The sequence below is a fragment of the Nomascus leucogenys genome, chromosome 17 (assembly GCF_006542625.1).
Source record: "Nomascus leucogenys isolate Asia chromosome 17, Asia_NLE_v1, whole genome shotgun sequence".
Classification (NCBI taxonomy): Eukaryota; Metazoa; Chordata; class Mammalia; order Primates; family Hylobatidae; genus Nomascus; species Nomascus leucogenys.
The window spans coordinates 87,166,076-87,184,582 of NC_044397.1; the positions used below are offsets into that span (position 1 = coordinate 87,166,076).

General features: G+C 41.4%; 1 protein-coding gene and 1 long non-coding RNA gene across 5 annotated transcripts in view; one reads left to right on the forward strand and one right to left on the reverse strand.

Moving 5' to 3' along the window:
- LOC100585485 (zinc finger protein 155) overlaps positions 1-12,887 on the forward strand; it is a 46,690-nt gene extending 33,803 nt beyond the window's left edge. For 3 of the 4 annotated variants that reach the window (XM_004091020.3, XM_030797577.1, XM_030797578.1), the window contains 4 exons: positions 3,007-3,107; positions 6,101-6,227; positions 6,397-6,489; positions 10,663-12,887. In XM_004091020.3, coding sequence (XP_004091068.2) covers positions 3,007-3,107; positions 6,101-6,227; positions 6,397-6,489; positions 10,663-12,044 — 1,703 coding nt within the window. In that variant the 3' untranslated portion in view covers positions 12,045-12,887. The remainder of the gene's footprint in view (positions 1-3,006; positions 3,108-6,100; positions 6,228-6,396; positions 6,490-10,662) is intronic. The other variant, XM_030797576.1, reaches the window with a different exon arrangement.
- A 595-nt stretch (positions 12,888-13,482) lies between these two features.
- LOC100589939 lies at positions 13,483-17,510 on the reverse strand. Its single transcript, XR_179678.2, has 2 exons — positions 17,266-17,510; positions 13,483-13,788 (listed from the first exon to the last, which is right to left on the reverse strand). It is a non-coding gene; the product is annotated as an uncharacterized LOC100589939 (long non-coding RNA).
- Between the last annotated feature and the right edge of the window lie 997 nt (positions 17,511-18,507).

Here is an 18,507-nt window from a genome sequence, read left to right on the forward strand (position 1 = left end):
ATGGGTGTTGATAATAATTAAGCCTTAATTGGTAACTTAATTCTAAGGGCTTTATGGAAATAAATACATTTACGCCGCACCATGGCTCTGTGGAAAGGTATTGCTCTTTTCCTTTTTTTTTTTTTTTCTGAGACGGTGTCTCGCTCTGTCGCCCAGGCTAGAGTGCAGTGGAGCGATCTGGGCTCAGTGCAACAGGCTGCCTCCCGGGTTCAGGCGATTCTCCTGCCTCAGCCTCCTAAGTAGCTGGGATTACAGGTGCGCACCACCACGCCCAGCTAATTTTTGTATTTTTAGTAAAGACGGGGTTTCACCGTCTTGGTCAGGCTGGTCTGAAACTCCTGACCTCGTGATCCGACCGCCTCGGCCTCCCAAAATGCTGGGATTACAGGCGTGAGCCACCGCGCCGGGTCGCTCTTTTCCATTTTAAATGTGGGAGTGAGACACCGGGTGCTTAGTTCCCAGTAGAATGAGGTGCAGCTGGAGCTGGAACCTAAGCAGTTTGGGTCAGAGCCTGAGTTGATCATCCCTTGGATACATTTTCATTGAGGTAGAGGAACTAGCTGGAATCAGGTGGGGAAAGAAAGTTAGGATTTGATTGAAAGGATCTTGAGAGCAAGGCTCATGGACTTGGACTTCTGTAGGAGTCTTTTAAAAATTTGTCAACATCTTGTTTCACTTTTTATAAGGATTTTGTATTGTGGAACTATGTCATTGCGGAGCATTTTAAAATTAGATTAATAGGAGGAGAAAACATGTTTTAAATTACCCATGAATCCAAGATGTGAAGGTGGTAACTGTCTGATACAAGAGATAGAACTTCCAGTTCTCCTCTGTTTCTTTTTAGTCTTTGTGTCTATTGTATATTTATTTATAAGCATTTAAAAAATTGTTATAATATCTTAATGTGTTTTCCCATATTTCTTTAACTATGGAAACTTTTAGATACTGCTGATAGAGAATAAACTAGCAAACTGCCATATTATGTCATGCTCATCCATATTATTCCTTTTTTTTTTTGAGATGGAGTCTCGCTCTGTCACCCTGGCTGGAGTGCAGTGGTGCGATCTCGGCTCACTGTGAGCTCTGCCTGCCGGGTTCACGCCATTCTCCTGCCCCAGCCTCCCGAGTAGCTGGGACTACAGGCACCCGCCACCACGCCCAGCTAATTTTTTGTATATTTAGTAGAGACGAGGTTTCACCGTGTTAGCCAGGATGGTCTCGATCTCCTGACTTCGTGATCCATCCACCTCGGCCTCCCAAAGTGCTGAGATTACAGATGTGAGCCACGGCGCCCGGCCCCCATTGTTATCATCCTTATGACTATTTCCTGATAGTTGAAAACCTTTCATTTTTATATCATTTCAAAGCTATAGAAGAGTTGCAAGAATAGTATAAGGAATTCTCATATACTCTTTACCCAAATTTGCCAATTGTTTACATTTTTCCTGTTTGCTTTGTTGGTGGCCATGAGCCAAATACTACCTGGAACATACCTGTAACCAGAGACAATTGATTGTAGATTTCTGCAGCAAGGAAGCCCACATTCCAATGATCATGGGGTGACTTGGTAAGAGGTGTTTAGAAAGGGCAGGTTATAGGGTCTCACATAACATGCTAGATAATATTAAGATATCATATTAAATGATATTAAATATTAGATATCTGTTTAAAAAACTACTAATTGTGCTTATAGTGTTATAATTAGATAGTGCTAGATAACATATTCCATAACATCATGGTATCTCATATGTGGTTCCATAATTAAATTTGTTCAATTTTTTCATTTAAAGTCCTCACAACTATCCTCTACCCCACCCTTCACCCTGACCCCAGTTTAAAGTCTAATTATGTGCATTATGTTTAGTCATCACATTTCTGTTTTCTTTAATCTGGAAGGATTTCACAGCCTTTTTCTTTAATATATGTGGTATTTTTAAAGAGTGTAGGCAAGTTATTTTGGAGAAAGACGTTCATTGGGATTTATCTGATATAGTTCATGTTTAGGTTCAGATCATGCATTGTTATTGCTTCTGGGCCTTATGCATTGTTGGTGCGGATACCACCAAAGTGATAAGGTTTCCTTCATATTGTAACATAACAGGGCCAAATGATGTTGGTTTGGCCCTTCATTGGTGATCTCAACTTCGTTCATTTGGCCAAGATGATGTCTTTCAGATTTGTCCACTATAAAATTACCTTTTTAAAAGAAATAGTCAAATTTCTTCTGGGGAGATACATTATTAATGGGCATTCACTATAAAAATGAGCTGCCAGTTCTCCCCCATTTATTTATTAGTTTCTTCAACTATAAATATTCTATCAATATGGACTCAGTCTTGTTAAGTTAAATGACATGTAAACTAACAATTATTTTTTCCAATTCTATGGAGGTATTTTTTACATATCATAGCATTCACCAATTTCAGGTGTACAATTCAGTGATCTTTAGGAATTTCACATAGTGGTTTTGCCATCGTCATTATTCGGTTTAGACCATTTTCATCCCCTAACTGGACTTCTTGTGCCCACTTACAGTTAAAACTCATTTTCAGGCTGGGCGTGGTGGCTCATGCCTGTAATCTCAGCACTTTGGGAGGCCAAGGTGGGAGGTATAGCTTGAGCTCAGGAGTTTGAGACCAGCTCTGGCAACATAGCAAGACCCCATCTCTTAAAAAATAAAAACTCGTTCTCACCTCAAATCTGGAGCAACCACTAGCTTATATTCTCTCTATATACCGTTATCTATTCTAGATAGTTCATATAAATGGGATCATATAATCCATGGATTTTGTGATTGGCTTCTTTCATTTAGCATGATGTTTCCAAGCTTTGGAAACATTCTTTAAATTTCCAAATAAGATTCCATTGCATGGATACGCCACCATTTGCCTATCCATTTACCCAGAGGAAGGCATCTTGGTTGTGTGCAGTTTGGGGTTATTATGAATAATGCTGCTGTGATCGTTCATATGCTAATTCACAACACACATCCCTCTTTTTCTGCAGACTGTGGCATGTTTCAGGCAGGATTCCAACCTTCCTTCAAACTGCATCACTCAGGAGTCTGCACATTCCCCAAAGTAGGAGGAAAAATGACCACATTCAAGGTGAGGGGGGCGTGCCTCTCTTGCTGTTAAAATTTCATGTCACTACTTATATTGTCATGTGTTTTTCTCTGTCATGAGAAGACTCAAGGGGAAAACAGGCATTTGGGGACCTGTTGTGTGCCAGGTGCTTTCTTTATCTCTTTTGTGTTGACTGCATTTGGTTTTTTGTTTTGTTTTGTTTTGTTACCATTATTTATTTTATGGAGTATGAAAATTAGTAGAAATGAACAGTGCTCCCACTTCCTTACCTCCCCTCTCTCAAATTATCCACTTTTACCTTCTCTTGCTGTTTGTCATGTACATTCATAACTGTATTTGTATTGATGATATACATCTAATTGTAAATTGTGCTCTTTTTATATGTTACATAATCTTCCATTTTTATGGTCACATCATATTCCTATTACATTGATGTATCTTTTTATTTATAACTACCTCACGCTCATAGACATATTTTAAGCAACACTGCAGTGACAGCTTTCTTATATATAACCTTTTCCCACAAAATTAATTTTGAAAACCATATGCCATTTTAGCTCAATTTTGAAAGGGTACTTTTGATATGTACCACATTGGCTATTTTGCAGATAGAATATTTTAACTGGGCACAGAACAACAGGATATAACTGCTGCTCCACACAAATATTGTTGGAGTTTTCACACTGGAAGAGCTAGAGTCTGTGTTCTCCTTGTCTCAGTCATACTTTGCATGTGCTTTATTTACTGGTCTCTTCTTACTCATTTATGTAGTAAGCAGTTTAACCAAAGCAGTAGGAAGCCTTCATTTAAAATGTCCAGTGATACTAAGATTTGCGAGTCACTTGTGTTCTGTTACTACATTTACTCCTCAGAGCAGCAGAATGAGGAGGTTCCTGGTCTCTTCTTCTTAAACAGGTGAAATATGAGAAACCTGCTCGGGTGTACACAAGCAACCAAAGGTCAGGAGTGTTAGCCATTTGGCTCAGGTGAAAAAGAGAAAGAAGGAGAGAGAATTCTCCATTGAGCAACCTATGCCCTGTGGTGTGGGTGTCTGGAGTGCCCTGTTGAGTGACGGTGTCCCTAGTGGTGCTGCTCCTCCCTGTCGCCACTCGGTGTGACTTCTTGTCACATGTCACTCTGACACGGCATCTACTCCAGGCACTGACGTATACTGATTTCCATAGTTGTTAGAGAAAAATCTTTAAATCCCTTATGGCAAAAGATGCCTCACACAATGTTACCAGAAGAAATAATGACCTGGGGCAGAAATGTTTGCCACGTGGATACCTAAAGAATATAAAATTCAAAATCAAAACCTTGAGCACAGAATAAAGGAACAACTCCAAACAGATACGAACAAAGGACACTAAAAGGCCTATGTGAAAGGAGAAGTAGAGATGGCCAATAACCTTGAAAAGTGATGGTTTTCATTTATAATCAAATAAGTGAGAATAATAGAATGAATTGTTCCCCCAATCAGATTACCAAGACTGTGGGAATATTTATAACCTGCTCTTGGCCATGATAAAGAGAAGCAAAATACTTGTATTCTGTTCAAAGATTATGGAGGTAGGTAAAAAATTGGGAAGAAAGCATGCAGTTATATGATCACAGTTCTAAATGTGCTTATTTTTTGATGTTTTAATTTTCATTTGAAATTATTATTTTAAACAATGAAAGAGTAAGATGTTCTTACATCTTCCTGCATCATTACTTAATGATGCTCTTTACAGGATTGATAATTGAAAATATGTAAAATTAAATATTCTGTACTGTAGCTAAAAGTAGGTCATCAGTTCTCTGGAATACTATGCAGCCATGAAATAGATAATGCTAGTAACAACAGTAAAAATGATTCCAGCTAATGTTCATTAAACAGTGGCACAGATGTTTCCAAATGCTATGTATTTCCTTGTTTAATCCTTTAAAATACTGTGCCAGATAAGGACTATTATTTAGAGAGGAAACTAATTCCTGTAGGCAAACATGTCTAAGGCCACACAGCTAGGAAGGGGCAGACCTTTAGGATGTGCAATGATGCATTCTGGCTTCTGATCGGGACACTGAGGGCTGCAATTAACATTTGTGGTTTGTGCCTTGAGAGTAGAGGACATACTACATAACTGTCCCACACAGCTGTCCACGCTGGTACTGTGGAGTAGGTTCACTGTGCACTGATTACCAACTTGTGTGAGTCCTGTGAGACAGAACACGATCTCACTCAACAGATTACGTGAAGCAGATTTGTTATCTACAAATTGGCAGCAAGGGAGCACAGAAGTGTAGGATACACTGTGAGGTGGCCATCCAAGGCTGAAGAAAATATCCTGGGGTGAGTAGAATCTTGACCCTATTTCCACCAAAGCAGAGGTACCCCAGAAGGCAGCCCACCCTAGGTTATATACCTCGGGCAACACGACTCACTGGGCACTTTCTCCCTAACTCAAGACATTATCTTCCCTAGGAAGGACAGGAACATTGCATTGCTAGCATGTTCTGTGTTCATTCTTCAGAACTATAAGCAAGAAAGAATGATTCAAGGCCACCCTGAAAATTACCCACAGTTACCTAAAACTTGTTAGTTTAGCAAATACTAAAGAAAAGCGATAGCATCCAGGGTTTGAGTATGAGAGAGGAGGACGATGGGCCTTACCCAACAAAATTGGGACTGAATTGTTTAATGTTGCTGGGGCAGTTGGCAAGATTTGTTGAACCTATATATGGGTAGCCCAGGATGCAGCATGTAGAGTCCTAGAGGGTTACATACAAGTAGACTTGATGAGTGCACAGAGTAAATGTACGGGACTTCATCATTGCACTTCTGGTGGAGTTCAGGAAAATCAGTGTGTGTCATTGTCAGGATATAGGCAGAATGAGTGGGAAATCTCTAAGTTGACTTACATCCCTCAATATTGAGAACAACTTTCCACTCATCCCGTTCCCCTGCTCAATGCTGCTTCTCCCCCAGTAGTCCTTGGTCATAAGGTTGAAGTTATGTCTTCTTGATGTTGTAGGAGGCAGTGACCTTCAAGGATGTGGCTGTGGTCTTCACTGAGGAGGAGCTGGGACTGCTGGACCCTGCCCAGAGGAAGTTGTACCGAGATGTGATGCTTGAGAACTTCAGGAACCTGCTCTCAATGGGTGAGCACGGGCATCCTTTGTATCTGAACATCAGGCCTCAGGAGTGGCTTTGTACCTTAGAGTGTTCAAGTTTGAGTGTGCATTGGGAACCTAAATATCCAGTAAATTTTGCCTAAATATTACCCAGAATGTGTTGGGATTCAGCACGTGACCTTACCTATTCACACAGGGCATCAACCGTTCCACCGAGATACTTTCCACTTCCTAAGGGAAGAAAAGTTTTGGATGATGGGGACAGCAACCGAAAGAGAAGGGAATCCAGGTAAGAACTAAGCATCTGTGTGTCCTTGTACATGACTGTCCCACCTGTTGTGCTTCTGTCCATCCCCATTTGCATTGCTCTGATGTAAATGACCACATCTCCTTCCTGGATTATTACAACTGCCTTCCAGTTGGTGGCCCTGTTCCCATCCTTCCCACCCTAATATCTGTTCTCATGGCAGCCAAAGCAATCCTTAGGAAACGGAAGTCAGATTGTCATTCCTCTCCTCAAAAGCTTTTATAACTTCTTATTTTTATTAATGTTACAGCCTCTTTAAGTGCATCTTAGAGACCTATGTGGTCTGCTCTTCATCCCATTGTGCCTCTCTGACTGCATCTGTCCTTTCCCTCTTTCTCCATCATTTGCAGCCACATTTCTTCCCTGCTGTTTCTGTCCTGCCAGGGACACTGTACTGCCTGTTGTGGTAACCAATGACCACAAACTTAGTGGACTAAACAAAAATATTTATTATCTCTGTTCTTTGGGCCTGAAGTCTGATACATTTCACTGCGCAAAAATCAAAGCATCCCTAGGGCTTTGTTCCTGCCTGGATGTTCTTTGAGGGAAAGCTTCACTTTGGTTTACCAGTGTCTAGGCACTGTCCACACTCCCTGGCTCTTGTTTCACGTCTCCATCTTCAAAGGCAGCTACTTTGCATCTCTGACCATTCTTCCATAATCCCATTCCCTCTGCCACTCTTCCTAAGCCTCTGCCTCCTACCTTTCAGGTCTCTTGTGATTGCATTGGTCACTCCTGCATAATCCAGGATGATCTTCCTGCCTTCTGCTTAGGTGACTAGTGACCTTTATGGCGTCTACCGTTTTAATCCCCCTTGCTGTGTAACATAATAGGAAGGCTGACTGTATATTGCAGAACAGTTTTTTTTGGCCTGCTGATTGCTGCTTATCCAATTCTGACTTTCTTAGGTTCCCTTGACATGATTGGTTTTAGGTGTGTACAATTGACCCACGTCCCGTGGAAACTTCTAAGCATTGTTTTTATGACCACACTGAGTAAGATGCCTTCCCTGAGACTTACCCTGGAGCTTTCCATAGGGAGCATATTTATATCAGGGAAGAAATTCTTTTTGAATGAGGATTTCCAGCTACATTTCCTTTGAAAGATTTACCCATCTGCAGCCCATTTGCCTTTTCCAAAGTCTGTATGCACTTCACTGGCCCCAGGTTCCTCCTTCTTCTTACTAGAAGGGGGAAGAATGAGGATGAGGGGACACAAGTCATGTAGCTGAACATTTACTCTATTTCTGGTCCTCTTTCTTCATAAATGTGTATATTTCTGCATCTTTATGTCATACAAGTTTTGTTTTCAAAAACATTAAAGGATGTAGATTTTACACAATTTTTTCTTGATTTTTATAGATTTAGTGCTGTATTTTGAACTGGTGAACTTTATGACTTGTTAGGAATTGCGAAACTGCCCTCTAAAACTAGAAACATCCTGAAGATTCTCCTTTCTCCTTAAAGAACTCTTATTTATTTAATTTATTTTTGAGATGGAGTTTCACTCTTGTTGCCCAGCCTGGATTGCAATGGTGCGATCTCGGCTCACAGCGACCTCCGCCTCCCGAGTTCAAGTGATTCTCCTGCCTCACCCTCCTAAGTAGCTGGGATTACAGGTGCCCGCCACCACACCTGGCTAATTTTTGTATTTTTAGTAGAGATGGGGTTTCACCACATTGGCCAGGCTGGTCTCGAACTCCTGACCTCAGGTGATCCACCCGCCTCGGCCTCCCAAAGTGCTGGGATTACAAGTGTGAGCCACCATGCCCAGCCAAGACCTCTTATTTATAAGTGACAGTGTATTAAATATATCTACGTACCACTGTATACCAATAGGTACACACTTACCTATTAATCCTTTCCAAGATTCGACCTCTGCAATTTAACTTTCCATTGGAAGAATTTATTTAATTCAGGACTTGGTATTATCCTGACAAATTTTTGAATGTTTTGCAAGCATGAGCCATAGTAAGAAGCACATATTTCAATATAACCCGGACAAACATTTTTCATGCCTATAGATGTGTATGGATGACTCTAGGAGGCATTTCATGGAATGACCACTTTCCTGCTTGTCATGATGCTGTGATAATTTACATTCCAGTTCTTTTTTGTAAATGTTTGTTGCAGAGCTTAACTGCATTTCATAGCTCACTAATGTGTAGTCTGCAATATAAAAAGTTACAAAGTCCTGTTTATCTGCATCATAGGCTTTCTTTTCATTCTATGTGATTCTTTACATTTTTGATTGTCTGCTCAGGAGCATCCCCCTTTGTGGACCCCTGGAAGGACAGCCTTTCAGATTCCCCTCAAACTGTAGTTGTGTGTCTCTGTACTCTTTCAGATAACCAAGTTACTGTCCATATCAATACAGAAAAGTAAGATTAAGTATTTTACATATGCTGTGCAAAATTCTTGTGCAGGGATACTTTGAATGTGTACGTAGAAACACTACGAGGTGTTTGATGTTTAATGTTGTGAGGAGTTCAACCAACTACAAAATTTACTGAGACGTTTTACAGAGAACTGCTCTCACTTCACACCAAGTGCAAATTTGGGAGGTTTTCAAAACTGCCTTCACATTCGATAATTTTCTAAACTCTCAGAACTCACTGAATACTTTTATTCTCACTGACTGATTTTTACAGGGAAAAGATGTATATTATACTTAGAGAAAAACAAATAAAACAAGGTCCAGATGAGAATAACCAAATGCGGACCTTCTGTTGTATTCTCCTGGCAAAGTAGGATGTGTTACATTCCCAGGATTAAGGTATGACTTAGACTCAAAGTACTGTCAGTCACAGAAACTCACCTGAGTGCTGGGATCCAGAGTAATTATTGGGTCTCCATTACGGAGCCATTATTGATTGATGATTCCTAGGTGATTAATCAGTCTCCTGGTCCACTAACTCTTGGTGACCTAAAGCTCCACCTTAAATCACATTGCTTATTTCTGACATGGAGGGGAGCATCTCCCACTCCCAATCCCCCAAAGGATTTGCCAGCTACAACCATAAATTATATTGTTTCACGATGTAGAGTGATCCAGTGTTTGCCTTCAAGCCAACCAAGACACTCTCCTAAGGTATGACACTTCAGGATCCTAGAGGTTACCTCTCAGATGCTGAGGACAAAGTCCCAATCTCTTTTTGGTTAGGTTAACTTTTTTTTTTTTTTTTTTTTTTTTAATGAGGCAGAGTCTCACTCTGTCTCCCAGGTTGGAGTGCAGTGGCACGATCTCAATCTCAGCTCACAGCAACCTCTGCCTTCCAGGTTTAAGCAATTCTCCTGCCTCAGCCTCCTGAGTAGCTGGGACTACAGGCATGTGCCACCACACCTGGCTAATTTTTGTATTTTTAGCAGAGACTGGGTTTCAAGGCCAGGCTGGTCTTGAACTCCTGACCTCAAGTGATCTGCCCACTTCGGCCTCCCAAAATGCTAGGATTACAGGTGTGAGCCACTGCATCCAGCATTTTTTTTTTTTTTTTTTTTTGAGACAGGGTCTCACTTTGTCGCCCAGGGCTCACTGCAACTTCCACCTCCCAGGCTCAAGCAATCCTTCCAGTTCAGCCTCCCAAGTAGCTGGGACTACAGAGTGCGCCACCACTCCTGGCTAATTTTTGTATTTTTAGTAGGGACAGGGTTTTGCTATATTGCCCAGGCTGGTCTCGAACTCCTGGACTCAAGTGATCAATCCCAAAGTGCTGGGATTACAGGCTTGAGCCACCGCAACTGGCCTAGTTTAACTTCTTTATAAGGATATACAAATATACAAAGTATTGATTAAGTTATTGCTTTTCCTTAAAGTTCCTTTTGATTCATATTTCATTATGTACCTAAATTTTTATTTTCGTAATTTATCACGTAAGATTTTGGACTGACTAGGAAATTCATTACAAATAGTAACAAGTTAAATGTATATCATATTTTTAAATTAAGTCTATTATTTCTATCAAGGATTTTACATGTGAGACATGATGTGGTTCTGAATTGGCCTCATGCAAACCAGAAATCAGGGTGTACTTGGAAAACACAAACTGAACATTCTCTGTATTCATTAAAGTTTAATGTCATGTCCTAAGTGTGAAACCTTGAGAGCACTGAATAAAGGCTTCACCTGTACACATATCTTAAATCTGTGTCTTTATAGGAGGCAAGATCCAAACTGAGTTGGAGTCTGTTCCAGAAGCAGGAGCACATGAAGAGTGGTCCTGCCAGCAAATCTGGGAACAAATTGCAAAAGACTTAACCAGGTCTCAGGATTCTATCATAAATAACTCTCAGTTCTTTGAAAATGGTGATGTCCCCTCCCAGGTTGAAGCAGGACTACCCACAATTCACACAGGACAAAAACCTTCCCAGGGTGGGAAGTGTAAACAGTCCTTCAGTGATGTTTCCATCTTTGATCTTCCTCAGCAGTTATACTCAGGAGAGAAGTCTCATACGTGTGATGAGTGTGGAAAAAGCATCTGTTACATCTCAGCTCTTCATGTTCATCAGAGAGTCCACGTGGGAGAGAAGCTCTTTATGTGTGACGTGTGTGGCAAGGAATTTAGTCAAAGCTCACATCTGCAAACTCATCAGAGAGTCCACACTGGAGAGAAACCATTCAAATGTGAGCAATGTGGTAAAGGTTTCAGTCGTAGATCAGCACTTAATGTTCATCATAAATTACACACAGGAGAGAAACCTTACATTTGTGAGGCATGTGGGAAGGCCTTCATTCATGATTCCCAGCTTAAGGAACATAAGAGACTCCATACTGGGGAGAAACCATTCAAATGTGACATATGTGGTAAGAGCTTCCATTTTAGGTCAAGACTTAAGAGCCATTCCATGGTTCACACAGGAGAAAAACCGTTTAGGTGTGATACATGTGATAAGAGCTTTCATCAGAGATCAGCACTTAATAGGCATTGCATGGTCCACACAGGAGAGAAACCGTACAGATGTGAGCAGTGTGGAAAAGGCTTCATCGGTAGGCTAGATTTTTATAAGCATCAGGTGGTCCACACAGGCGAGAAACCATATAATTGTAAAGAATGTGGGAAGAGCTTCAGATGGTCCTCGTGCCTTTTGAACCATCAGCGAGTCCACAGTGGAAAAAAAATCTTCAAATGTGAAGAATGTGGGAAGGGATTTTATACAAATTCACAACTGTCTTCCCATCAGAGATCCCACAATGGCAAAAAGCCGTATAAATGTGAGGAGTGTGGGAAGGGCTACGTTACTAAGTTTAATCTTGACTTGCACCAGAGGGTCCACACGGGAGAGAGACCTTATAATTGTAAGGAATGTGGGAAGAGCTTTAGCCGGGCCTCAAGTATTTTGAATCATAAGAGACTCCACTGCCAGAAAAAACCATTCAAATGTGAGGACTGTGGAAAGAGGCTTGTACACAGGACATACCGTAAAGCCCAGCCGAGAGACTATAGTGGGGAAAACCCATCCAAATGTGAGGATTGTGGGAAACGCTACAAGAGGCGCTTGAATCTGGATATACTTTTATCATTATTTCTAAATGATACATAATTATTCATATTTATGGGGTACAAAGTGATATTTTAATGTGTGCATATAATTTATAGTGATCAAATCAGTGTAATTGGTATATCACCTCAGATATTTACCATTTCTTTGTGTGGGAAAATTCAAAATCCATTTGAGAGGAATTAGTAGACAGCAAGGAAAGGGTCCCTGGAGAGCCCCCGCCGCACGGGTCAGTGCCTCATCCCCGTATAACCTAAAAAGCAGCCTGGGGAAGAAAATCAAGCTACAGGCACTGATAAGGGAACTAGCACAAGGGATTGTGCCTGGAGACATGCCCAAGGCTGCACAGATAGAAGAACCTCCAGCCCATTCCAGCAACAACTCGCACAAACCTCTGGCTCACTCAGTTAAGGGAACAAGACCTGACACAGAAATGCCTTTGTCCTTTGTATAATCAGCAGGCTCCCAGGAAAGTTTCTTCTTTGTGGGCATGAACACAGTGGGCTTCAGTAGGTTCAGGTTGGCACTTTCTTTTGTGAAAAAGGAAAAGCCCAGCCTCTATAAATAATCACTTCAACTCCTGATTGGTCCCAGGCCAAGCTGAATAGCCCTTACGAATAATCACTTCAACTCCTGATTGGTCCCGGGCCAAGCTGAATAGCCCTTATGAATCATCACTTCAGCTCCTGATTGGTCCCGGGCCAAGGTCCCAGACCAAGCTGAATCATGCTTTCTCCAAGACAGCCCACAGGCTAAGTGCATTCCTTCCCCTTTCCAGTCCATAAAAACCCTGGACCCCAGTCTCATACTGGGCAACTTATTTGGATCCCCATCTCCACTGTGGAGAGCTTTTTTCTTTCACTTATTAAACTTTTACTCCAATTTGACCCTTGTGTCTGTGCTTCTTAATCATATTGGACGTGAGATTAAGAACTCTGGGTGATACATCACAAGAGAGACTGCTACAGTGTGGTGCATTTGTGAGACTACAACACATTTTTAGCAATTTGTAAATAATCGTTGATGATAGTCACCTTTAGTGCTGCAGAACAGTAGAACTTATTCTTCCCCTCTACCTCTTTTGTATCTGTTAGCCAACCTTTGGCCATCTCACCTACCTCCTACACTTCTTTGCCTGTCTACATCCACTGTTCTACTCTCTACTACAAAATCAACTTTTTTTGACTTCCATATGAGTGAGGACAGTCAGTATTTCTCTTTCTTTGCTTGGCTTATATTAACAGTGTCTTTGAAAACTGATCCATGTTGCCACAAATGATAAAATTTTGTTTCCTTGTTATGTCTAAAGAGGATTCCATTGTGTATATATGCCACCTTTTCTTCATTCATGTATTGATAGACACTTAGGTGGATTCTATATCTTGGCTATCGTGAGTAGTGCTACAATGAACCTGGGAGTGCAGTTATCTCCTCGACATACTAATTTCCTTTCATTTGGATATACCCAGTAGTAGAATTGCTGGATCACTTGAATTTTATTACGCTTCAGAAGCTCCACACGGGAGAGAAACTATGGAAGTATGAGGAGGGTGGTATGTGCTTCATTCAGGCCTCAAGTCTTCAACTTCCGAATGTCCACATTGGAGAGAAGCCTCAGTAATGTGTGTAATAAAGTCTTTACTCAGTTTTCATGACTACAGTCTCACCTAAGCATTCACAAAGGGGAGAAACATTAAAATATGAGGCACATAGAAAGCAGTTCCCTTTGAGTTTGTGTCTTGTAATTTATCACAGAATCCATGCTGATGATACATTTCATCCAGTCCTGTAGGAGAAAAAACATTTAAGTTAAAGCCTGTTTCAGCCATAGCTCAGCATACCCCAGTGGTCCTGGGACTGTCATAGTGAAGAACCCTTGTAAGTTGTGCAGTAGGGCTTCAAACAAAAGTTTGACAGTTACAGTTATTCAGGAGACAGGCCTTAGAATAAGAGTTCATTCATGCATTTACAAAACTAATCATGACCACATCAAAGTTGATTACCACTAGAATGTCAGCGACATGTGTTTTCTGCTGCATCTTCACAACTTTAACACTGATTATCACTTTGTGTTCACTATGTGGTAAATGAATCAAAAGGAGCAAACGCGATGTTTTTAAATTGTATCTAAGAGAGGAAATCTACAGATAATTCAGGGACTCGTGAGTTGAAATGCAGAGTACACTAAATACTGCAGTTCACAGCATTATTTTCATAATATCTGTTCGCACTTGGTTTCTGTCTTCCCCTCCTCCTCTATTCTGAAGTTGCATTCTTAGTATTTGTGGCTTTGTGTAGTGTTCCATTGGTTGAATACAATATAAATTCAACAATAATTTGTAATTTTTCTCACACTACAGGCTGAAAACATTGTAATAAATTCAATAAAACATCTTAATAAATTCAAAAGTTTAATACCATAAAAGTCTTTTCCAATTATAATCTAGATCACAAAAGCTGAAATTCAATCACATCATGAAAAGTGGAAAATTCACAAGTATGTGGAAACTACACAACACACTATATATATAGATATAGATATATACTTTAAGTTCTAGGGTACATGTGCACAATGTGCAGGTTTGTTACATATGTATCCATGTGCCATGTTGGTGTGCTGTACCCATTAACTCATCCTTTACATTAGGTGTATCTCCTAATGCTATCCCTCCCCCTGCCCCCCACGCCACGACAGGCCCTGGTGTGTGATGTTTCCCCACCCTGTGTCCAAGTGTTCTCATTGTTCAATTCCTACCTATGAATGAGAACATGCGGTGTTTGGTTTTCTGTCCTTGTGATAGTTTGCTCAGAATGATGGTTTCCAGCTTCATCCATGTCCATACAAAGGACATGAACTCATCCTTTTTAATGGCTGCATAGTATTCCATGGTGCATATGTGCCACATTTTCTTAATCCAGTCTATCATTGGTGGACATCTGGGTTGGTTCCAAGTCTTTGCTATTGTGAATAGTGCTGCAATAAACATACACGTGCATGCAACACACTCTTAAATAATACGTCAGAGTAAATCAGGAGTGAAATTAGGAAATACCTGAGACAACTGAAAATGAAAACAATGGCCAAAACTTTTGGAATGAGGCAAAAGCAGTAGGAGGAGGGAAATTTATATCTGTAAATGCTTATATTAAAGAAGAAAGATCTGATATCCACAGCCTAATTTTATTTTCATGAACTAGAAAAAGAGAATCTTACAGAAAGTGATTAGGAGGGAAATAATAAAGATTAAAGTATTAATAAATAAAACAGAGAAGAAGAATACAAAGAAAATCAACCAAACCAAGAGTTGGTTATTCTGAAAGACTAACAAAATTGTGAAAACTTTAGCAGGACTGACTAAAAAATAAAGACTCAAGTAACTAAAAGTGGGGACATTATTACCAATTTTTACAGAGGTGAGCCACAGCACCCAGTTTGATTTTTGTATGTGGTGTAAGGAAGGGGACCAGTTTCAATATTCTGCATATACCTAGCCAGTTATCCCAGCAGCACTTATTGAATAGGGAGTCCTTTCCCTGTTGTTTTTGTCAGTGTCATCAATGACATGGTTTAGATGTGCCCCACCCAAATCTCAGCTTGAATTGTATCTCCCAGAATTCCCACATATTGTGGGAGGGAACCCACAGAAAGTCAGAATTATTAATTAAAAGGGAAACAGAACTAAGAATTTTAAAAATTCACAGCCTATTTACTTTGGAAAAAAAATTAGAAAACCTGTTCTAGATAAAACGACGGTAGAGATAAGCAACCGATTTAGGAATTAGTTTGGATTGGTCATGTCAACTGAAGCCAGGACCTGCTGTCCATAACCCTGGAAGAATGACCCCAAAGGCATCTCAGAGATCATAGAGGCTGCTCCTCCCATCACAAACCCAGAGTGCAAGGACCTGGGAAGCAGAAGGGACCTTTGATGCCAAGTGCCCCTAACCTTTTAGGCTCAGTTCCCTGCATGCTATGATTGAGTGTGTCAATACATTTTATCTTTCGGGAAGGCAGAGTAGATCAAGGATACAGCTATAACTGGCATATGAATAATGATCACTCAATTTTCAGAGAGTGGATGTTTGGCATCATAAGGTTGGCACAGTCACCTTATTTTTGTGTCTAAACAAAATTTTGAAAAGTTTTTAGTTTAGAAAAATAGATAAACAGTAGACTCAATTTTTTAAAAAAGAAGAATATTGGTTTATAGGCCAATGTATGTTTATATTGTATGTTTATAGGCCAATGTATGTTTATAGGGAGAAAAAAAGTTACCTTCAAAAGAGGAGGTTTTTAGATGAATTGTTTCCTAATTTAGCTTTATACTATTATTATTTTTTAACCAATGCCAGTTTTTAAATTGCTAACTATAATGAAGAAATTATGTTTCACCAAGAAATAGGATGAAACTTAAAAAAATTTTTTTAATTATTGAGGTATTTGTTGCCTAGGCTGGAATGCAGTGATGGCATCATAGCTCACTGCAGCCTCAAACTCCTGGGCTTCAGCGATCCTCCCACCTCAGCCTCCTGCATACTTGGGACTGTAGTCCCAAGATCAGGCCACCACGCCTGACCACTTAAAAAAAAAAATTATAGCGATGAAGTCTCCCTGTATTGCCCTGGCTGGTCTTGAATTCCTGGGCTCAAGGGAACGTCCTGCCCTGGCCTCCGAAAGGGCTGGCATTACAGGTTTGAGCCACTGCAGTGGGCCAGGAAGAAACTCTTAATAAAACATGCTCCCTCACCTGTAGAATCCTCCCGTTTTACTGCATTTACAATCTCAATGTGAGATTGATACCAATGCCTAGCTCTTCATCAGTCATTATTGCTCTGAGGTACTGAGCAATTCACTACATTCTCTGAAATTTGATGTTTCTACATCTAAGGAGAAATATGAATACCATTAAAAGTTTATGGGAAGATAGCTATTCCATGACGACACTGCTTCTCCACTGGTAGTTGTGATCTTAAATGGGGATGGCTTTTCCTGCCAAACCAGTGGTCCCACAGCTTCTGGAGTAGGGGCTGGTGTCTTCCTGCTCCTCGTTGCCCCTGCCAAACCATTCCACCTGGCTCATCCTTTAAACCCTTAGTTTTAACCTTCCATCGTCAGGTTATCCTAATCCTTGAAGATTTTATCTCCTCGTTTGTTCTCTTCCTAATAACACTCCTGTCATCGTGGGAGGCGTTTAGACTTCAGGAATTCCTGTCTATACAATATTTTCGCTCAAAGACTCAAGGAGAAAGAAGGACGACTCACAGGGTCACAGTCCACATTCCCCACCAGGCGCTCAGAGATATGGGATACGATCTCGGTGGGCATTGCGGTGTGTGTAGTCAAAGACCACCGCGGAGTCCAACGCTTCCCGCTGAAGAGTGAGATTATAGACATTTTCTTTTGGCATTGGAGGAAGTGGAGTCCAGACACACTCTGAATCGCGGGCAAGTTGGCTCAGGCGGGTGGACGAGTGAATTCTGGGAACTGTAGTCCATCAACTTCATGGAGTGGCGGACCCTTTGGCTCAAGCAGTTGAACCGGGGAATTCTGGGAAGTGGAGTCCAGACGCTCCGTGGAGGCGGGAGCACTTCCGGTCTGTGAGCCTGCGGTTGCTACATAACCGCGTAGTTTGAGCCATTTCTGCGTCCGGCGGGTCCTTCTGAACTTGTCACCTTTGCTTGGGGTCGCAACGACCCCGATGATCGATGATCCAAGCAAGGGAAAAGAAGCCTTGGCGGAGAGCGGAGGTTTGATGGGGCGGGGAATGGGGTTTTGTTCCCGTCCACGGAGCTTTCTGGGATGGGGGTGCTGTGCTCGCATCCCAGGGGGTGGAATTGGCGGGGTCCTCTGTGTCCTGCTCTGAGCTTTTCCAGGACTTTGACCTCGCTCAGCCTGCCTCCAACCATCCTACGTGTGCGACCTCTTTCTCACTGTGACGTGGAGTGTTTCTCAATGTCCTTATACTTTCCATTGCTGTTTTTTGTAATGGGGACATTAGAACCATCCTAGTAGAATCGTTTTGGGGAACTGAAAGAGATAACGCAAATGAGAACCTTAAAGCAGTCCCTGTCACTTGGTGACTGGTGGTCTCTTGTTAGCTTCCCGAAGAGGTCAAGTCCCCGGGTCATAGCTCCAGCTGCAGGGGCCCTGGTCCTTCTCCCTAATCCCTGCAGGACGGTGGATGATCCCGGGAGGCCTTCTGACCTCTTTTTAGGAAAGCGAGAGTTGCATCTGCTTCCACGAAGGGCGGGGAGCATTTAACTTTCATGGGGGACCGCGATGCAGTCAAGGTATTTCACAACTTTCGCCTTCCCCAGCCTGACCTTTCTAAAAGAGCTGCAGGGAGGGGACTTCTTGGCTACTGAGGGCAAATCTCTATGTGATTGGTCCTTGGCTTTTTTCTTTTATAGAGATGTTCACCCAACCGAGAGTGTGTCCTCGGGCACGGGTGTTGATAATCATTAAGCCGTAATTGGTAACTTCATTCTAAGTGCTTTATACAAA